Source organism: Eptatretus burgeri, unplaced genomic scaffold, assembly GCF_056783735.1.
Source record: "Eptatretus burgeri isolate ZD-2024b unplaced genomic scaffold, Ebu_testis_v1 Ebu_testis_scaffold_3178, whole genome shotgun sequence".
Lineage (NCBI taxonomy): Eukaryota > Metazoa > Chordata > Myxini > Myxiniformes > Myxinidae > Eptatretus > Eptatretus burgeri.
The window spans coordinates 32,026-54,727 of NW_028225126.1; the positions used below are offsets into that span (position 1 = coordinate 32,026).

At 46.2% G+C, this 22,702-nt stretch overlaps 1 protein-coding gene across 9 annotated transcripts in view; it reads right to left on the reverse strand.

The window, feature by feature from the left end:
• Positions 1 to 592: 592 nt before the first annotated feature.
• LOC147006416 (netrin-3-like) overlaps positions 593 to 22,702 on the reverse strand; it is a 33,199-nt gene continuing 11,089 nt past the window's right edge. For 5 of the 9 annotated variants that reach the window (XM_085868836.1, XM_085868843.1, XM_085868844.1 and 2 more), the window contains 12 exons: positions 20,466 to 20,615; positions 13,683 to 13,838; positions 12,422 to 12,556; positions 12,162 to 12,311; positions 11,964 to 12,054; positions 9,165 to 9,340; positions 8,456 to 8,638; positions 7,886 to 8,035; positions 7,655 to 7,705; positions 7,394 to 7,444; positions 5,229 to 5,309; positions 593 to 1,158 (listed from right to left, as the gene is read on the reverse strand). In XM_085868836.1, the coding sequence (XP_085724962.1) occupies positions 815 to 1,158; positions 5,229 to 5,309; positions 7,394 to 7,444; positions 7,655 to 7,705; positions 7,886 to 8,035; positions 8,456 to 8,638; positions 9,165 to 9,340; positions 11,964 to 12,054; positions 12,162 to 12,311; positions 12,422 to 12,556; positions 13,683 to 13,838; positions 20,466 to 20,615 (1,718 nt within the window). In that variant the 3' untranslated portion in view covers positions 593 to 814. The remainder of the gene's footprint in view (positions 1,159 to 5,228; positions 5,310 to 7,393; positions 7,445 to 7,654; positions 7,706 to 7,885; positions 8,036 to 8,455; positions 8,639 to 9,164; positions 9,341 to 11,963; positions 12,055 to 12,161; positions 12,312 to 12,421; positions 12,557 to 13,682; positions 13,839 to 20,465; positions 20,616 to 22,702) is intronic. The other 4 variants (XM_085868838.1, XM_085868839.1, XM_085868840.1 and 1 more) reach the window with 4 other exon arrangements.

Below are 22,702 nucleotides of genomic sequence, written 5' to 3' on the forward strand. Positions count from 1 at the left end.
CCCGCGGTCTCGCCCTCACATCTCCGTGCTTCAAACGCGTGTGTTCATCGACTCCCTATTTATCAGAGACCCGGCTTGCTTTCCAGCGTCGCTTCTGCATCACCTTCTCGAGCACCAGCACCACGGCAGCCTGAACTGCTGAGCCTGATATCTCTGGAGAGCATGAGTTCACTCTGAGTCGAAGTGGATCGAATCACCAAGGACTGGGATCTTTCAACTTGGTCAGGCAGCTCGGTTGTAATGGTCCATTGTTGGTTTGTGATGCAAAGAAACAGGAAAAGTCACAGGGGGGTAATCACATCCAAAAAAATACAATTTTTTTTGCATAGATCAAAAAATAATAATCCAATTCCCCCGGGGGTCCCAGGTTGCAACCCCCCTTTTCCCCCGGGTTCCAACCCCCCTTTTCCCCCGGGGTTCCATGATTTTCAGACCAACACAAACATGGAGATAATTTCCTTTTGGGGGGTGTGGGTGTAGAGATTTTGTGGGAGGTTAAGCTTGAAACCATGTCCTAATTCTGAAGTTCTAACACTCAAAATTTGGGGCCTCGAGCAACGGTTCGGCCGTGAAAGAATAACAAACAAACACAAACACTTGAAACTTTATGAATTTTGCTTCATTTGCTTCACACAATCTTCATTTGAAACACGAAAATATTTCCTTCACAAATACCAGTACAAAGCACGACTACGAACCCCAACCCCAACTTATTGTTTGCTTTGATACCAACTCCAAACTATTTGTTTCGAGAACAACTAATGCACACAAACTCCACGAGTACAAACTATTCGCGGCTTGTCTAATCGCGTTATCAGGCGATTCCACGTCGGAACCTTTCTTCATCTCGTGCGAAACCTTCCAGGTGATTCCGCCAAGTTTCCTGCCAAGGCAGAATGACCGTGTGAAGGTCCACTGTATACTCGAGTTGTTGTGTGTGACAGGGCGAGCGGACCAAGTTTCCCATGATTAAGTACTTCATTCCAGGACTCAAATGGGGGGGACATGAACAAGTAATTTGCCAGGTGCGCAAAAAAATATAGCCGTCCTTGCCACGTTGGAACAATGCCCCAACACTCTTGAACACGTCCAGCAGCAAAACTTCGTAACGAGTCCCCTCGCTGTAAATAGTCTCCGCAGACACCTCCACCTGTATCGCTGCAGACACGAACAAAAGTAGCAATGACGAAGGTGACATCATTACCTTCGGCCATTGTGCTGTACAGATCAATGTTGATTATATCTATGCAGTAACCGATAACCATTCCTTTCACACAGTATAATATATTCAGTGAATGATTCACAAACTCCATCCACCGAAACGGTGCGTAAACAACTCTCATAGTCTCAACATACAGGACTGTGTAAATATTGTTACGGATCTGGTCGAAGGGGTGAAAGGGAATATATTAGAATAGTTATTTCATCGTGCATGTTCGCATAAGTGTGATGTGATGACTCATGTTTTTTGAATAGAGAGTTGAGGCTCGTGGAAGTAACGAGAACACTGAATGGATCAGGACACAACAGAACTAAAGGAACAGCAAAGAGAGGGGAGAAGCACTGACAATGGGGTTAAAGGACAAAATTGAGGAAGACTTCGACAAATAATAGCTGTGGGGAGGAATGTGGGTTTGGGGAAGACGTACGGGGCAGACAAGATAGATGGAGAGGAAACTTTCAGGAAGAAGAAACTGGAATATTGGAAGGAGGTGGGTTTGGGGGTGGCATTAACAAAGGCAGAAAAGATCATGGTTTTGGATGGGGGATGATCTGAGATGGTGGTGAACAGCTGTCTTGAAGACATGGAGGGAAGAATGGGATTGAAGAGAATGTGGAAGTTGGTTCCACAGGCAGGAAGAAAGGAACGGAGAAGTGGAAGTGAGCAGTGATTCTGGATTTTGGAAGTATCACCAAAAGGGGGTTGATGTTGGACCATGTGTATCCTGCCGAAACCTGAGAACAAAGCACGGAAACAACAGAGGGTGCAACACCAAAAAGGAGGCGATAGAAGACAGAGAGACCACCGACCTGTCTGTGATTGGAAAGTGATCGGCCCGTAGACTTAACTTAGTCGCCGGAGTTTCCAATGATCTTGAAGGCCTTGGTTTCCATGGCGTGAAGCTGAGCAAAGTGCGAGGCAGGAGGGCAAGTCCATAAGGGAGACTAGTACTCCATCAAGCTGCAGACGAAGGCCTTGTCGGTGGATCGGATTATGTTTATTATGTTTTTCCCACCAAATGTATGTTTCCTCGACCACAATCTTACGCCTGACCCATACTGCAACTTCCCGTGTGAATTTTTTTGTTTTTTTTCCTGACTTGTACATCGATCTATATAATAATATGTCAAGGCATCGAGAGGGGTCCATCCTAATGGAGTTCAAGACTTTTTCCTCGACGGCGCCACCCCTGGTTAACTCCGCAGTCAGACGCAGGATGTCATCCCACGGCGCAAACCACTCTTCAATTTTCCAATCGTTGTCGTTGTCAACATCCACATCGCTAAGAACGCCAACTTTGCTTCTCAGGGGGTGAGAGGGAGTGCGACTGCACTCACATTACCCACACTGGGCCGACTGTTCGCGTCCCGCAGTCTCCACACCCCGTTTATGTGCTGAGCAACAGTGTCCTATGTCATAGCGAACTTTGCTTCTCCGGGGAGGGTGTCCGATCTTCCCTTCTCTTCTTTCTATATAATAACATGCGCAGGCTTTTCTGTCTTGGTATTTTTACCACGGGTTTCTGCTCGTGTGAACATAATTATCCAGGGGAAATATGATCAAGGAAATCGACAGTTGGGTTTGTTTGACGATCATTCCAGAGTGAGAGGTTGAGACTGTGTGGTTGCCTGGTGTTGGCTGAAGGTTATTTTCATCCTCCATCCTGACGCCATTACACCGCGGTGGGCGGAGTTCAAAGAGGGACCTTGCGGCGGCTCTCGACCAATCAGGGAGATGCGAGCGAGTTTGCCGTCGTTCGGCCAATGGGACTCCTTCACTGTTTTGACGGGCGGTCCGCCGTGATGTCACCACGCCCCCAGACCAATCAACGGACTTGGCGCCCCTTTTGGCCAGTCACAGAGGCGACGAGCGCATTTGCGCACCAAAACCGTCCAGTGAGGGAGAGCGGGTCGCGAGGGGCGGCTCCTCCCCTCTGGGGAAGGGGGGGTGGGATAATTGTCGGACGGACGAGAAGGAAGTGTCGGAGATGGTCTCGGAGCTGGTGTCGAGGCTCGTGTTGGTGGTGCTCGTGGTTGGTAGAAGTGTCGGAGTTCGTGTTTCCTGAGGTGGTGGTCGTGTTGTTGGTCGACCACCCGCTCCCCGGTGTTCTGGCCTGCTGGGCGCTCCTTGGTGGTCGCCAGTCTTCTCCTCCGCGCTTGGCGCGAAGCTGACCGTGTGGGTTCGGGTCCCTCCACATGGTTCGCAAAGGAGTTCACAGGCCCTTCGACGACCCGAGCCCCGAAAGTGCGATCGACCAGCCGCGCGCTCGCGGCCAGGTAGCCAGCGGTTCTGACTCCCAGCTGAACTATCCTCCTCAGCTGGAGAGCCGAATAAAGACCCGGCAGGGTCCATTTCTTTTTTTGGGTGTGCGTGCCTGTCTTGTCAAGTAGAATTGTTAAGTGCTTCTTGTTGTACATTATTTGCCTTGCTTATTCGGATAACTCTTCCCTTACGTGCTCCCCTCGTCCTATTGTTAATAAATTCCCCTCTTGTTGAATGAACCAGCTCGTCCTTGTCCTTTCTACCATTGGTTTGCCACGGTGCGTATTGGGGATTAGGAAGGCCGTTGCTGCTGTAATTGTGCATTTGGACCGACGGACCTCGGTAATGTGGGGGAAAAATTTATATTAATGTATTTTAAATTGTAACAAATGGAGTTTCAGAAATGTAACTTTTATGCTGCAAATTGAATTGGCTGTCATTTCTGGCCAAAAGACTTTTGCCCTAAATGATAAGAAATGTGTTGTTCTGGAGCAGAGTGACCGAGCTGATGAATGAACCTTTGCTTCGAAAATGTACGAAGTAGCTTTTTGTCTAAAGGACACGTCTACAGTCTGGGTGAATATCCCCCAACCTCTCTCTCACGAAAGTATAAAATGCTTTGAAATCTAAAATTGTTTTCAGTGCAAGCACGTGAGGAAGTATAGTTTCTTAGTGGCTTGTACTCCTTGGAACTGACCAAGTACCAAGTTAGAATAAAACTCTCTGATGTAATGTAGAAGTGAATTGAATCGGGTTGGTCTAACTGTTTGCTAAAGTAAGAATAAATGAAATAGAACCAAATAATATTGCAATCAAATGGGGATTCTTAAGTTCATTGTACAAGGGTGAGAAGTGTATGGTGTATGATTAGGAAATAAATTGTTTCACAAGGAAGGACTTGTGTGGACATCAGTTTTATCAGTGTCGATCGGGTTTTTGTAGGATTTTATAATCAAATCGGACAAACGTTAAACTCTGTCTGAAGTCGAATAGGATTCCACAATCGGCCAGTGAGAATCCTTCAGGAGGACAACGATCACAACAAGGTGGGTTTAAAAAATCCACGTCAGTAACCATCCGCTCGGGTCACGCACGGTTCGAGCACGGTTCCGGCTCGTTCCGCTCGAGGCCTGCCGAGGGTGTGGTTCCCCGGTAGTTAGACTGCGTGGGTATTTAGGTATATTGAAGTTGGCAATTAACCCTACTCCACGCGGTCGAATTATAATTGGCGATTTATGGTCCTGTAAGGGACCTGTACCTTCGGACTTATCCGTGGGTCACGACCTAAATTCCGGTGTGTTCGGTGGAACCGACTCTACTGCTCCCCCTAGCGGTTGTGCTCGCCGATACCCGGCACCACAACAATATGTCCACGGAAACAGTCCTGACCTCTTCTTAAAGATTGAGGGCGTCCATTCTCGAACCACCACGAGAGGAGCAGAAGCATGTCCAAAGTTGAGTAACCGGAATGGAATCAAAACTAATGGGATCAGAGGATAGGTTGTTTAAAACAGGAAATACTTGACATCAGAGGCAATGATGGATTTCATGACTTTGTTGTTAGAGGTAAGCTCACTGGTCTATGGTTGGTAGGGTCTGTTTTTGCACCCTTGTTGTGGATGGGAGTGATGTTTTCTGACTTACGTGCAGAGGAGAGGAGGCCAAAGGAGGACAGACTGAATATTGGGTGAGAAGAACACGTCGTCCATTTCAACTTATCATGGTAAAACGAGCCGAAACTTACCGAATTCTCTCTTGTACAGCAGGTTTGCGAAGTTCCACCCCCTGGGGGAAACCTGTGGCTTGCAGTAATCCCTACAGAATGCTACACGAAGGCAAACACACATGTATTAGTGGAGCTGAGGTCCAATTGGGACCCAAGTATGGAATAGAGGAGGGAAGGTTCATCGGAATTATGGCTGTCACAATACTCACTTTTATTAATCCAGATATTGTGATGGTGATGGAGATGATGAAGATGAGGGTGATGGAGATTATGAGGATCGTGGCAATGATGGTGATGAGGATGATAATCTTACATTTGTAGGGGTTGGGGGTAAGGGTAGAATATACCTTGAAGCAGATAGAGAAGATATAGTAGTATGATCTGTGTACGAGTAGTTAGCCCGACAGGATGTGATTAAGCAGGGGAGCGTTAGCTTTAGGATTGTCTTGTTTGAATGTGCACCATGTGGGGGATGGTGCGTTGTAATAATTAGTTGGAGATGAAGGTTAAAAAAATTGTCAGTAAAACCTCTTGTATGCCCCACCGGATGAGGCGCCTGAATTGAGGCTGAAGTGAAGACAGAGAAGGGCAGAGCTTGGATCGCCTCCTGATCAGAGTGGAGCTTTTTGTCGCCTATCGACGGGCAGAGTTATGAGCGCATCCAGAGGGCTGGAGTTTTTGTTGCCCCGGGAGGGCGCAGTTTTTGACACCTCTCGTGAGAGCCAGAGAGAGTTTTTGGAGTGTCGCTGAGGAGGATTGGGCTTGAACAGAGGAGAGTAGGAATCATCTCAGCGAGACAAGGAGATCCTGTGGCAGAGGTAACGGTTGCCTCTGCTTGTGGTGCCTTCCTGCCTGCCTTGTCGTGTTCCGACCTTTGCACTACTCTGTCGTCTGCTCATGTCGTCGTGCATGCTGCCTGTTCATCATCCCAGAGTCATGCCCGTGTGTTTCTTTGCCTCATCCACCAGAAGAGCTGAAGCCTCCTCCGGGTTTTCTTGTACCCCGACCCTGTCTGTGCTTGAATCCGGTGCGTGACGCCAAATATTTTATTTCTCAATGTCGTGGATCGGCTTGCTACGCTTGCCTCTCCACATGTCATTGCAAGTCAGCCAGCAACCCCCTTCTTGTAAAACTACCAAAAACACGAATCAATACTCACCTTCACTCTTTCATTCCTCTTTTGTCCCACCTTTGGAATACCCATACTCTCTTCAATCCCATTCTTCCCTCCAGGTCTTCAAAACAGCTGTTCACCACCATCTCTAGCCCATACAAAACCTCGATCTATTTTACCCCCCTTAATCCACCCAAAACCAACCTCCTTCATTATCCTTGCTTTCCTTTCTGAAAGTCCCTGTGGTGTCCATCTTGTTTACGCTCTATACCCAGCTCCATCCCTCTCCCTTCCACAGAGCTCATGTCTCTTTTCCCCACTCTTTTGTGCTTCCCTCCTCCTGCCCCTCTTGCTTCCCTGTTCCCCTTATGGCACAATCCGTGTGTTAGCTCTCATATGAGACTTGACAGTGTACACAAAAATAAAATGTAAAAAAAAGACCCCAGAGAGCGAGGCGGCCAATGATCGCCTGATGAAGGACATAATTAAATAAGGCTGTTAATTATCTTCAAAAGGGTTGTTTTAATGAACCCAAACACCCAATTTTCACTCCTGCACTCCCTTGGAGTTCCCTTTGTATGTGCACAAAGTTTCAGACTGCGAGGTTTCATGGTTTTGGAGGTATGCAGGAGACGCACATACACACACACACACACACACACACACACACACACACACACACACACACACACACACACACACACACACTGACATTAATCAGTGTGGATGGATTCTCTGACCCACATTTCTTTCCCACCTCAACCCGCCGTAGTGTCCACCGTCGCGATCACCATCCCCTGGTTATTTTGTTATTTTCTGGGGGAATAAACCCATTGGTTGTAAAATAATAAAGATCCTCGTGTGCTTCTTGCAATTCCCGAGCGCACAAAGCCACCATTGTTCGAGCGCAGTCCAGGGGCGAGAAAGCCAGTTTTGGTCCATCCGTGCAGCCTCGGTCTCAATTGGTGTGAACACGACAATAATAATAATGGTGGTGATGATGATGATGATGATGATGATGATGATGATGATGATGATGATGACTTTAATAGTGAAGTGAAGAACCCACCACCAGTGCTGGTCCTCGTTGAATTGTGGCCCAGAGAATCAGCAAGCACACCTGATGGGTAGTCAGGCAGAACAATTCGATTAAAGTTATTGTTCAAGCAGAATCATTAAAATGTTTGTGTTTGTTTTGCATCGCTTGAAAAGAAGTTAAGAAGTAAAAATTATGATTGTGGAGATGATGATGATCATCATCATTATCATGGTGATTGGTGATGATGATGATGATGATGATGATGTTTTAATCGCGAAGTGAAGAACCCACTGCGGGTGTTGTTCCTCTTGGACAGGTATCTCACAGAACCATCAGGCACACCTGAGGGGTAGAGTCAGGTGGAACAATTTGATTAAGAATCCATATTGTTCGAGCTGAATCATTAAAATGTTGTTGAATGCAGATTGAGAAATATTAAACAAGTGAAAGGTTTTATTTCAAAGCTTTCAGCGAATACCGAAGGTACACCTGTGATGTTGAGTAAAATGGTGGAGTACGTACGGGTGCAGGGAGTAGTGATTGAATCGAGTAGCTGATAACCATCCGCACAACGGTTGCACTTGAGACCTTCAACTCCTTCTTTACAATAGCATTGCCCGGTATGTAGGTTGCACATATCGGATCTCGATCCGAACATACTGCAGTCACAAGCTACCGAGGAACACGAAGGCAACACCGTCTAAGGTATTCAAACAAATGCACAATCGACCGGAATTCATTCGACGAGGTCACCCTGTTGGTTGTGTCACTCCTGGGAGCTGTGGCTCTGCCAATGAGGCAATAATTTGAAATTTGGCAAAGATGCCTGTACACACTGGCCTACTCTTTTTAAAAGGGCACAGTGGGACATTTAACACCTACCAGTGAATGCTATCTGAAAGGACACCCGGCTTGACGTCCTGAACGGACTGATGAACTCCCTCCTCCACTCTCTCCCTCACACACAGTCTATAAAAAATATTTAATGGAAGCAACATGTCCGAACTTGGACCTCATATCGATCCCTACTTCCTACCCAATCCTACACTCCCCCCAGTTACCATGCAGATTCCCCATCACTCAAGTACTCACGCTTGCAGGCGTTGTGATGACTCATGTCGTAGTTGAAATCTCGGCAGAATAACAGGGAACAGACCTGGCAGTGTCGTCCGGTCGTATTGTGTCGGCAACCGATGCACCGTCTACCATTGCCAGTGATTCCGTGCCATCCTTGGTCGATTTCGCAGGTGTTTGAGTGATCGTTGCAGCTGCATCCTGCAGGTACACGAGTGGGGAAACAAAACGACAATCACAGAGATTCCCACATCGAATGAGATTCCCCCATCAAACAGTCTCTCCCTTGTGTGCACTCCTCATCATGGAATACAACGAACGATCAACACGGTGCTAAATCAGTGTTCGAGCACACCGACATTCACGTTCCGACGTGGACACAGAAATTGACCGATGAACCGTGTATAATCGAACCTACCGTCTTGAAAACCTCATCAATCAGAAATGGAAAATACATAATTTTAAAACTCAAATCTATTTTACATTGGTGTTTCGTTTCCCTCTTCGATACGCTTACAAGCGAGAGCTGTTTCAACCACATTCAAAGACTTGGGAAGCGAAATAAAGGTTCGAGGCAGGGCTCTTTGTTTCCCTTTGTTTCCATAACTTTGTCGTTTCGTTTCCCTTTGTTTCCCCACTCGAAGGTATTATCTCCAGTCAAAGAGAGTCTAAGGTATTATCTAAGTCTGTCCGTCCCGCGCGATGGGCAAACACTCGTCTAACTTACCAGAAACAGAGACGTTTAGAGTGGCTTTGGTTTCTCCCAGTCTATTCCGAGAGATGCAGACATAAACCCCAGTGTCAGACAAGGAGAGATTTGACAAGACCAGGAAGTTGGACAATCCTGAAGAAAGGTGAGTGGAAAGAGATTTTTCATCATGAAACCACTGTGGGGTAGATGGCCTGGGGTGAGGGTGAAGGGTGGAATACATGTCGAACAAAATTATGAACATATTTATATTTTATACAAACTGTATATATATTTTTGTGTATATATATATATATATATATATATATATATATATATATATATAAATATATATATATATATATATATAAATATATATATATATATATAAATATATATCAAGCCTGGTGTTGGCGCAGTGGTTCGGGCAGCGGCTTGGGATCCAAAAGGTCCTGAGTTCAAGCCCCGTTGGGCCACTGAATTAATACACCAGGGGGTTGACTCAGCCTGTCATCCTTCCGAGGTCGGCGAAATGAGTACCAGTGTACTGGGCCGGTGTATACCCCGGTTAAAATAGGTGTACCATGTCCCTGTGTCGTAAGAGGCGACCAGGGTTGCGTTAGGAAGGGCATCCGGCGTAAAACATGTGCCAAATCACTATGCGGATCATATGGATGATTCGCTGTGGCGACCCCTAACTGGAGCAGCCGAAAGAAGAAGAAGAAGATATATATACATATATATCATATAAAACCCTTTCTAACCACTGACTGACTCACTGATTCACTCGTTGACTGATATTAAAGATCAGTACCTTCCGGGTGAGGTGGAAAGGTGAAATTTTGCCTGCCGGTGGACATCAACGCCGGTGTACAATAAATGAAAATATAAATAAATGAAAAAAAGAAAGAAAAAAATGCAGGTCAGCAACCTGAGACAATGAGGAAGCACAGTAATTTTGTGTGCCGACGGACATCAAAGCCAGTTTGCTGGAAAAAATAAAAAAATCACAGAACTGTCAGAAAGCATCCGTAAATGAATGAAAATATAAATAAATGAAGAAAATAAATGAAAAAATGCAACAATGGAGGAGGAGGATGAGATTTGGACCACATTCTGTGCAGAGTGTTGGTGCTGCTTAAGCAGTCTCCTTGGCTATTGGGCACAATCCTGGATGGGTCGCCACTCCGACACAGGATACCAGCATGCCGGCATTCATTTTGCCGACCTTGGACGGATGATTGGCCGACCTAACCCCACCTGGCATTAATTCAACAGTTGAGCAGGATTTGAGCTCAGGACCCTCGGATCCAAAGCTCGCCATCCCAACCATTAAGCCAACACCAGGCATAAAACAATGAGGAAGCATGGTAATTTTGTGTGCCAACAGACATCGAAGCTGGTACACTGGAAAAGATCACAGAACTGTTGGAAAGCATCCATAAATGAAAATATGAGGAAATGAAAATAAATAATTCCGGTTCTGTTGTCTTTCTGTTCTGGGTTTGGAGCGTCGGCAGGTCTCTTTCAGGGCTCTCTGATGACGATCTAAAAGTTATATGTCCTGGTCGTTATATGTCCCGTTTTAACTGTTTATTTTCTCACCTACATATAACTGTGTGTTCCTCGTTCGGTTTTGTTTCAAAAATCGTGCTATTTTGTGAGTTTTCGTCGACCTTGTCTTACTGGGTTGCTTGAGGCCTACCCATCCTTCCCCTTGGTGTACGATCCTGTTAATTTGTATTTTCTCCCCATGACCTTCAATTCCTATCTTCCCCACTTTCCCAACGTCCCCCACCCCCCCCCCAACAAAACACTCTGTTTCTTGTCTTAAATCCCCCCCCCCCCAAAAAAACCTACCTTTGTTCTTCTTCTTCTGACTACTCACGAGTCCCGATCCTTCTTCTTCATCTCCTCTTCATCTCCTCCTGCCGGCACATCATCTTTATTCTTCTGAGCTAACCTCTCGATATTACCTTCACGATTTCTTCCTCCAACCTTCCATTCCCGAATCTTACCTGGTCTTCAAAAATAAATCAAAAATCAATTATCTTCCTTGCATCCTTTCGATCTATACACCTCCTGTATAGTCCCTGTAATGTCCATCTTGTATTCCCCATGTTCCCCGCCCCATCCCTCTCCCTTCCACAGATCTACTAATGTCTCTGTTCCCCACTGTTTTGTCCTTCCCACTCCTGCCCCTCTTGTCTCATGCCCCCCTTGCTGGGCGTTGTGTGTTAGCTCTCATACGAGCCTCGACAAGGTGTACAAAAAATAATTAAAAGGAAAAAATAGAAAATAAATGAAAAAAATGCAGGTGAGCAACCCAAAACAATGGAGAAGAACGGTAATTTTGTGTGCCGATGGACATCGAAGCCGATACTCTGGAAAAAAAATCACAGAACCTTCGGAAAGCATCCGTAAATTAAAATATAAATACACGTAAATGGGAAAAAAAAATTGAAAAATCAAATGCAAGTGAGTGACCCGAGACAATGTGGAAGTACGGTTCGTATGTTTACACAATGTGTGAGCACACCCCGCTGGTATATACATATATTCGTTATATTTTAATTTTCTCCCATACTCAAAACACGACACAAGACTTCCTCCCACAGTGCTTTGCACATTTTTCTCTGTTCCTCGTTCCCCTTAACTTTATGACGATTATTACATACCAATCCAAGTCTGACTTATCCTTGAATTAACAACACAATCATTGGCTGAATCTTCCAAGAATGCCTCTTGTCCGGTTCATAACTCCTTCATTACTTTGTCCACCCCTCCTAAACCCACCCACACAAACACTGTGACTGTGATCATCAATTCCACACCAACCTTGGCCTTCCCTTTGCTCTGCATTCATACTTCAGCTCTTCTCCCACAGACGACCTCCCGGATGTCTTCGAGATCTCCAGCTCTGGGGGATCTAGAGATTGGAACAACAGAAGAAGAAGAAGGGTTCTGCATTCATAACACTGAACAGTTCAAGCTGTATTGAATTGAATGAGTCATGGTGTCACACATCACACTTACACTCAACTTGCAAAGTCCAGTTTGCCCACAGCGTGCCGGTCAGGTGACTCACAATACACATCACGTGACGTCCATCATCCCGACGATTACCCAGGATTCTGACAGTGTTTCTGACCTTGCCCTTCAAAACTACTTGATGGGTCTTCCCATCTGGGAATACAGCAAGTAAGTGGAAACCAAAATAAGGAAATGAGACATTATGGCAACCACCAGAAATTAACGAAATCGAAGATCAACCAACAGGGAAATGAATAGCTTACAAAGAAGCTTCTCGTCTTTCAGCCAAAAGATCATTCCTGCTGGACGGCCTAGATTACTTGTGCACAAAAGTTCGATCGATTCGTTTTCCCCGATTGGCTTCTCAGGGCCACTCACGACTGGCTGACTTGGAGGGACTATGCAAGTGTTCGAGGATGAAAGAGTTTGGAGCAGATGTTGAACATAGGAAAGGTTGGTGGGGAAAAAAGAGCAAGGTAAATAACAAGGAAAGAGTTTTCTAAATGGTAACAATATGTTCAGCGATTCAGACACAAAAACATTTTGATGCAATGATGGAACAACAGAGCTTGTCATTTTGGAATAGCATCACAACAATAGCAAGCAATTAAGTGCATTCGTAAACGAGGCAACGACGTGCTGATTGTCATCCCTCAAGGACCTGCACATCAGCACTCGATGCCTCCTGCATCAGAAACATACAGTGCAGGACTCAGTCACCAATAAAACAACAAAAAGAGCAATCAGAGATAGCAGACCCTTTCCAAGATCTTGTTTGGTGTGGTGCTTGTGTATGTTGTATGGTGTTTGTGTGCTGGTGTGTTACGTCATAGAAAAGAGACATCACTGGAATTGCTACTTTATAACTGCTGGCAGTGATGATCGGTTACCAAGACATCCCGTTTCGATGCAACCCCGCTTTGATCAGACGACCCTGAGTAATCAGAAGGAACGGTGAAACAGAAAAAAGCAAAGATGAAGTCATCAGGAGGAATGTGGATAGGATTCGGGATTATGCTGATACTTCTCCACCTTATACCCATCCAGTTGCAGCCAACTGAACTTCATTCAAAAATAAAAACATAAAAAAAAACCCAGATCAACAAAATTTAAAAACATTTTCAGAAGGAACACAATGTGTCGGATTGTAATTCAAACAGAATTCGGAGCGTAATAGTTATTCTTGAGAAAAATACCAGTGGTATAGGAAAGGTCCAGGAGCACGGTATGTGCCATGTGGCAAACTTTCGAGAAGAAGGGACGTCACATGGCTTGTGGAAAATGTCAGACGATAAAGGTTGTTACTTCAGGTAAGGGAACCGTGTTTTGAGGTTAACATCATTCACAGCAATCCCATAAATTATATTATATTTCAGGAATAGCCGATACTGCACAAGTGTGTGTGTGTGTGTTTGTGTGTGTGTGTGTGCGTGTGCGTGTGTGTGTGTGTGTGTGTGTGTGTGTGTGTGTGTGTGTGTGTGTGTGTGTGTGTGTGTGTGTGTGTGTTCTGTAAGACATTCATACCCCAAACATTGACACGTGTATAACCGGTGAGAGGAGTTACCCTCCTGTAATCTGTGCAGGTGTAAATCCCATCATCCTCCTCTTTAAGGCTCTGGATTGAAATGATGGATCGATGTGGCTGCCATGACACCAACTGGATTCGTGGATCGCTTGTCACTGGGGGATTAAAGAGGTGAGGTTAACGGCATAAAAAATCATCTTGTTTAGTTTGGCTGATCCTGAACTCCCTCATTTTATTCTCTCCTGGCTTCTCTTTAATCGAGTCACCTTTCCCTATTTGAGTCCTCCAGCTGAACACAATAAATCAGAGGTAGCATACTTGTATTTAAGTTGTCTCGTATACTTTGAATATCAAACAGAATATGATTTGAGAGTAAAATATCATCCTGCTGTTCTGCAGGTACAGTAGGGTCTGGTATCATGTATTGTTACGAATTTGGAAGTTTACTCCACTCAACATACAGGTCCTATAGAACAGTTATATCGGTAAGTATGTGTTGTTTCGTTTGGGTCCCCGTCCCTTGTTTAATGGGTGAATAAATGTACATGCGCTGAGAGTGATTTTGATAGTCAGGGTTTTCTTTTATTTTTACACCACCAACATCATCTACAACAACACCAGCATCACCCTCACCTTCACCTCTCTCTGACCAATGCCGCCATTGCCTACGTGCGTGTCAGCACGTATGTGGGCGGAGCCCATGCAAGATAATGTTCCCCTGCCTGTTTGGTGGGCGGAGCCCACGCAGGATAATGTTCCTCTGCCTGTTTGGTGGGCGGTCTGCAGCGACGGCCGTCATGCACCCCCCCAGTCCAATCAACGGCATTGGCACCCGTTTTGGCCAATGACAGGGCGACGAGCGCATTCTGCGCGCCTAAAACCAGCCAATGAGGGAAGACATAGACCACGACACCGAGGTTCGGCTGAGGGAGGGGGAAGGATAAAGGTCCGGCTCCGTTTTTCCGGGAGAGAGAAACTTGGGACGCGAGTGGTGATCACGTTCGCCTGACACGAGTGGTGATCACGTTCGCCTGACGCGAGTGGTGATCACGTTCGCCTGACGCGAGTGGTGATCACGTTCGCCTGACACGAGTGGTGATCACGTTTGCCTGACGCGAGTGGTGATCACGTTCGCCTGACACGAGTGGTGATCACGTTTGCCTGACGCGAGTGGTGATCACGTTAACCTGACACGAGTGGTTATCACGTTCTCCTCACACGCGAAAGGTCCCCGGTGGTGGTTCTTCTTTTGGAAAGCCAGTGTTTCGTCTTGCCAGACTTCGCCCTGCCAGCCTCCGATCGCCGGAAGCCCGGTCGTGTGGACGCCTGGGCTGCTAGAGGTTCGAGTCCCGCCACCTCAACGTACCCGCACGAGGCGGACAGATCCGCGTGTAGGCTCTGGTCTTCAGCTCGCCTTTCCCTCTGGGCTGGAGGCCTCAATAAAGGTTGTGGCCACCGGTTCTTGTGTGTGTATTTGTGAGCCTGTCTGTAAGTAGGAATTGTGTAAGTGCTCTTTGCTGTACATACTTACATCTCATTAGTCGTGATAACTGCTTCTTGCGTGCTTTCCCCTTTCCCCATTATAAATAAATACATTTGTTAAATGTATCAGTTCGTTGCTGTGTTCCTTCCATTAGCTTCGCATGACGTGTGTTGGTGAATTACAAAGGCTGTTGCCACTGTAATTGTACATTTAGACCGACGGAACTTTGGCAACCGTCCGCTCGGGTTGCGCACGGGTCGGGCACGCTTACGGCCGGACTAGTACGAGGGCCGTCGAGGGTGTGAATACTCGGTAACTCGCCACGTGGAGCTTTAGGTATTTTGAAGATTGGCAAAATAATCCTGTAACACGTGGTGGAATTATTGACGATTCACGGTCCGGCAAGGGACTCGTACCCTCGGAGTTTTCTGAAAGGTACGATGTAGATTCCGGGCGTTCGGTAGAGTCGACCCTACTGCTCCACCTCGCAGTTGTGCTCGCAGCCGATACCCGGACCGCAACAGTATTACACAGACCCATTGAGTCAGAAGTTAGATCGTGACCTTCAGGCGTGTAACACACTTGCAAACTGACACAGGGCTTCGTCTTCCCATTATGGTGGAAAAGGCTCCAAAGATACCAGAATACCTTTCACAAAGATTAGACCCTGTGTGCTGGTACCCTGACAAAATTCTAAATTACTACGGCTCAGATTGGGTTGCTTTGGCCTCCTCGTTTTGTAAAGTGTTTTGAGATATTTAATGTAAACACGCCGATGCCAGGAGATTTGACAGCAGGTTAAAATGCCCTCCGAAGGAGGACACACTCAATGATGCAATCAAAAAACGGGGTCCGGCACACGTGGACGACAGATCGGCCCTCGCTCCATTCAGTTCATCGAAGTGAAGTTCCCCAGACCAGTTACGTCGTGGTTTACTGTTATAGTTTTAGCTCACCTGGAACGACGTCCTGCAGAACTTGTGGGGTGGTGCCTCGTCCGTCCGTCTGTCCATCTATAAACACTTGCAACTTCTTCTCTGAAACTACACAAACGATTTCGATGAAACTTGACTACAACTTTCATCACCCATGATGTGCCAAAGTTTGTTCACGGAATTTAAAAAATCGCTCCTTTTTATATTCCTGTTTTGTCAATTTTTCTTTCCTCAACCGTATCCTGCTGTTTATGTGTTGAATCAATTAATTATTTCCCCAAGTTCAGTCGGGCCTCCGGTTATGGTGAGAGTCGAGTGTGCTTCCACTCCGTCTTTGTTTTTTTTGGCCTCGTTTTGGCTCCTTTTATTCCACGTGTTGTTACTTATGATCCTTCAGCTCAATCCATTTCCCCTCATCCCTCAAGGCTGTGTGCAGACAACCAAAAATTTCCCTTCACGTCCATTCGTGGTATTAAACCCCTCCATGTCAGTTCCATCCAACCCTCCCCGCCCCAACCCCTCCAATCTGCTCCCCCTCGTCCTGCTCTGACCGACGCCTTCAAACCTTGTTTGCTTTCAAACAACTTGAATTCTCCACCTGGAAGGCAAATGCAACCGAAGATCATTCCACAAAGTCCGCAACAAGAGTGCATCTACTCTCAGGAGAGCCAGTAAATAACATATGTCCAATCTCAACAATGAGATTTCAAACTTGTCTCTATCCTCTTAAACCTGTTGGCACCTTGGAAGTCTGTCTCTGGTGTACACTCCCCTTCCATCCCTTCCATCATTTCAAATATCACCATAGTCGACTCCACTCGTGAGAAGGCCGAATGCCTCAATTCTGTGTTTGCTTCAAAATTTTGTGTCCCTACCTCTTTTTTTTTGTTCTCTCTCTCTCTCTCTCTCTCTCTCTCTCTCTCTCTCTCTCTCTCTCTCTCTCTCTCTCTCTCTCTCTCTCTCTCTCTCTCTCTCTCTCTCTCTCTCTCTCTCTCTCTCTCTCTCTCTCTCTCTCTCTCTCTCTCTCTCTCTCTCTCTCTCTCTCTCTCTCTCTCTCTCTCTCTCTCTCTCTCTCTCTCTCTCTTTCTCTCTCTCTCTCTCTCTCTCTCTCTCTCTCTCTCCCTCTCTTTCTCTCTCTGTATCCACCGTTCCCAACTGTTCCTGGAGTCTGTATCTTTTGCATCTGAAAAGAGTAAAATGTTTCTGGCAAACCCGGACTTTGATCTGCAACTGAACTTTTGGACAAGCATCAGCTCATGTGCCCTGAAAACCTGCTCTGCTGTACTTGCACTCCCTTTTCTCTGCCCTTTTCACCCTATTATTTGCCATAGGCCATCCTTCCATCTCCTTGGAAATCAGCCAACATCACCGCACTGCATAAAAAAGTGCAAAAATGGATGCCCTGAACTACAGACCAACTAGCTTACTTCCAATCATCAGCAAGGTCATGGAATCCATCATCGCAGTTGATATGAAATCATTCCTTTTCTCCAACAACCTCATCTCAGTTCATCAATTCGGATTCAGACCAGGTTACTCCACCTTGGACGAGCTCACCCAACAATGGATGGAGGGTCTCAATGTCAGATATGAAATCAGCGCCGTCTTTCTGGACAGATCTCGAGCTTTCGATACAGTCTGGCATTATGCCCTGCTCTCCGAACTCTCCAACTATGGAATCCAAGGCCAACTCCAGTCTTGGATTGATGACTTGCTCTACTCTCATAGCCAATGTGTCGCTCTCAATGGAACTCTATCTTCTCCTCTCCCTGTCAAGGCTGGAGTGCCGCAAGGCAGTGTTCTTGGCCCAATCCTATTCCTATTCTTCATCAATGACATCTGACTCTGGAAAATCCTCTTTATCATTTTAATGATGGCTCCACCCTCAGCCGTGACATCCCTCATCCTTCAGCCAAGCAGACAGCAGCCTCTTCACTCTCTTCAGACCTTCACAAAAATCACAATCTTGGAATATGTCTTTATTACCCTGAGAAATCCCACACATTCACTCTCTCTCTCTTCCACAAATCGACTTTCTGAACAATCCTCTCAAAGAGGTTCGGTCACTCAAACTCTTGGGTCTCACTCTCAGCCATGATCTCTCTTGGGCAAGTCACATTTCAAAGTTGGCCTCCAAAGCCAGACATCCAAAAAATCCGACCGGCCATTGTCCGTCGTGCAAAGTCCTTCCTTGACACACCTGAATTCCTATCCAACGACAAATCTTTCATCCGCAACTCGATGGAGTACTGCTCTCCCCTCTGGGCTTACTCCCCTGCCTCACACCTTGCTCAGCTCGACGCCATGGAAACCAAGGCCTTCAATATCATCGCAATCTCTCGCGACGAAGGTGAGTCTATAGGTCGATCAAGTTGCCATCGCAGATAGGTCAGTGCTCTGTTTGTCTTCTACCGCCTCCTTTCTCGTCTTGCACACTCTGCCCCCTCTCTCTCTCTCTCTGTGGATTTAGCCCCCCCCCCTTCCAGGTATCTGCAGGGCTCAAACGCTCCAACATGCTCACCTCTACTCATTTATTCTTTCTTTTTCTCTCACCTGTGGAAGCACCTTCCACACTCTCTTCGATCTCATTCTTCCCGCCAGGTCTTCAAGACAGCTGTTCACCACCACCTCAAGTCACCCCCCATATGCAAAGCCACGATCTTTTCTGCACCCGTTAAAACACTCCCCCACACCTCCCAAAATTTGGCTTGTTTACCCATATTGTCCACACCTTGCGTTCTCCCCTACACCTCATCGTTACCTGCATCGCTTGTTTGTCCGTCTCCCTCGATGTTCTCCCTCCACCCTAATGATGGCATTTCCCCTTTTTCCTGCTGTTTCTTTTGTTATGTTGTGTGCTGATCTGTTCTGTGTTCCAGCTCTTCACGGGTCATGACTGTGTATTTAAAATTATTAAATAATACACCCGAGCGGGTTTGACGGTCAGCTCGGATACAAAACTTGATGCAACTGAGTGTTAATCAACCTGATCTACGATGAAAAGTGAAAAGATAATTTAAATTGAACTTAAAATAACCGCGCGAAGCCGTGTTGAAGTCAACGGACCTCGTGTTGCCCAATAAACAGGGTCAGACGACAGAGTTAATGAGAAACTAGCCGGTCAAATTAAATCTTCTTAATAATCCCTATGTAACCCATTATGCATTATACCGTCTGATGCTTCCTGATAGGCCATTCGACCTATTGGTCATTTTGCACTTGATGACCCTGTAACCTTGACCCGAGGCGAAAATGCGAAAAAGGGCTCAGAGGATCTATAGAGAGCAATTTGTATTATCATCGTGTCAAGTTAGAACTCAATCGTCCGAGACGTCTCGGAGGAGATAGAAAAATAAAAATTGTTTTATGGACGGACGGATCTGAGGACATCGAACGGTTATATTGTTGTGGGCCGGGGTTCGACGGCGATAAACGACCACGAGGTGGAGCAGTGGAGTCGTCTCCCACCGAACACCTGGAATTTAGATCGTGACTCTTGGACAACTCCGAAAGGTCACGGGTCACTTGGAGGACCGTGGTCGCCAATATTTTGACGGCGTGAGGTCGGGCCCACTTGGAGGGGGTACTCCGCAGTGCGGCACCTGCAAGACGTGCAGCTCGGCCCACGGTCACACGCGTGGGGCTCGTGCCCGCGGAGGAACTCGAGTCGAGTAGTCAGAGTCCCAGGGCGAGAATCAGGGTTACGGACAAGACCCAGCAAAACTCCAATGAACACCCCACGCAGAACTGCAACGAATCTTCCAACGAATGCCGCCAAAACAATCCACAGCTCATTTTCCCCACTCAGAACCCTCTTCAGGTGGGAGGGATTTCTTTCCTCGCCACTCGCCTCCTGATTGGACGGTTGCATCACGCGATCCGCTGGCCGTCCCTCATTGGACAGGCGCACGGTAGGCGGGGCAACTCCCACCTTTCTGGGGCAGAGTCGGAGCTGAGACGATTGTAACTCCGCCTACCTCCTCACCTAAGGCCACGTGTGTAATGGCGACGGTGGAGCGAGGCGACGTCCGCTGTTGTTGTTGTTGTTGAGGTTGATATCTAAATTCTAACTATAAAATAACTCGTAGCGCACACACGAAATTCCCATAAGACAGAAGGAGGGATTCTAACTATAAACACATGCTTACCGAAATAACTAAGCTTAGGGACTGTTGTCTGTCTGTGTGCACAAGGTTTCCAAATTCGTAACAATATTAAGTCAGCGATCTGACCTAAAAACACTGCCCGGTGGTGGAGGTGCTGCCCGGAAGATATCCAGTTGTTCATAAAAGGTTTGTAATACTTCCCGACCATTCCTGTTGTGCAAAACACATTCATTTAGCAGATTCCTTCCACTCACTCACCCATCATGTTTTCGAAAAAGAGAAGTTGGTGTGGTTGCCTCTTCCACGTCAGTATACTCTTTGTATCCTGCGGTGCTTTGCTCCAACAATCGAGCTGAATCGTTCCTCCAAGGATCGCAGAACCACCTTTCACCGTCAATAAATCATACTCTGAAAGGTGGTGGGGGCGGAGAGGATGGCGGTTGAGAGAGGGGCATCACCCTACAATGAGTACAGAAATGATCTTTTGTACAACTGATCATGATCAGCATGGAATGAGATGTTTCCAAAGCACCTGCTTTCACAAATCATCGTGATAATTACTCCACAGCATAACGAAGCACAAATATATCTGCTACATCAGCCAATCAAAGACACTTTACACGATTCACAATTTCACATCACTGGCCGGTTCGCCGAGCCCTCGCGGGATTTTAAATGGGGTATGCAAGGAGGGGCGAAAATGAAAAACGGGGTCCAGAGAAGTGAGGCTTTACACCAAAGAGGTCAACGATTGACCGGATCCTTCCTTTTCGGGTCCTCAACGAATGCAGACGAGACTTTCGGCAGGGGCTGCTTGCAGCTTATGTTGATCTCTGTGAAGCGCTTGATTCAGTGAATCGGGATGCCCTCTGGAGGATTCTTGGTCTTCGTGGGATGCCACCAAAACTGATCAATCTGATGACTGAACTCTAATCTGGTACTGAGAGTGCTGTGAGATGTGGTGGTTCCATCTCTGACTTATTAATCTCTGCCATCTTCGAAGATGGATGGAGGTTACTGTTTTCTGTTTGTTTGTTTGTTTTCTGTTTGTTTGTTTGTTTCTGTTTGTTTGTTTGTTTGTCTGTTTGTTTGTTTGTTTCTGTTTGTTTGTTTGTCTGTCTGTTTGTTTGTTTGTGAACAGTATTACAGAAAAACTCCTCGACGGATTTCGACGAAACTTGGTGGGGGGGGGGGTTAGGTATGGTCCAAGGATCATGCCATTAAATTTTGGACTTGTTCCATCCCACCCCCCCCCCAAAAAAATTGTTACCCCCCCCAAAAAAATAGGGATTTTTTTTTGCATTTCTACATGTTTTAAGTGATTTCCAACCCCCCCCCCAAAAAAATTGTTACCCCCCAAAAAAAATTTTTTTTGCATTTCTACTTGTTTTAAGTGATTTCCAAACCCCCCCCCCAAAAAAAATAATTGTTCGAGAAAAAAAAAATTTTTGCAACTTTTTTTCAACAAAATTTCGATTTTTTTTTTTGCATTTCTTCATGTTTTAAGTGATTTCCAACCGCCCCCAAAAAAATTGTTACCTCCGCCCCAAAAAAAGATTTTTTTTTGCATTTCTACATGTTTTAAGTGATTTCCAACCCGCCCCCCAAAATAATTGTTCGAGAAAAAAAAAATTTTTTGCAACTTTTTTTCAACAAAATTTCGATTTCTTTTTTTTGCATTTCTACATGTTTTAAGTGATTTCCAACCCCCCCCCACCCCAAAAAAATATTTGGAGAAAAGAACTATAACTGTCAGCACTGTTGACATCATATTTAATGAATAAGATATGGTTCACTTGAGTGACCCAGCAGTATTGGCGGCGGAGGTTTTGCACTCTCCCGAGTGTTCCCCCTCTAGTTTCCACTTGTTATTGGTGTGTACTGGCCTGCACACTTTTCAGAACTTGTATGGACTGGATTCTAGGGAGAATGTCGGAGAGATCAAGCTGCGGTGCATCATTTGGGAATGTCAAGATCTCTGACTTTGATTTCTCAGATGATGCGGTCATCTTTGCGGAGACTTGAGAAATCCTTTTGAGAGCCTTCGAGGTGCTGAATGAGGAGTTGGAGCCGCTGGGATTACGGGTTTCCTGGGTCAAAACTAAGATCCAGGCTTTCAATGGTATCTTGGATGCTGCTGTCCTGTCTGTGCCTGATTGTGGTGAGGATGTTGAGGTCGTGGAGAGATTCACTTACCTTCGCAGTGATATTCATGTCTCTGCTGGCTGTGAGCCAGAGGTCAATAGATGTCTGGGTCGGGCCTGAGGAGTCATGGATTCACTGGATCATGGGGTGTAGCACTGCCGGTACCTGTGCAGGAGGATAAAGTCCGAGTCTTCAGGTCCTTGGTGCTTCTCATCTTGCTCAAGGGATGTGACACTTGGACTCTGACCAAGGATCTGAGACGGAGACTTAATTATTTTGGTACCAGGTCTCTTCGGAGAATCTTTGGCTGTCGCTGGTCGGACTTTGTGTCCAACGAGCGGTTGCTGAGA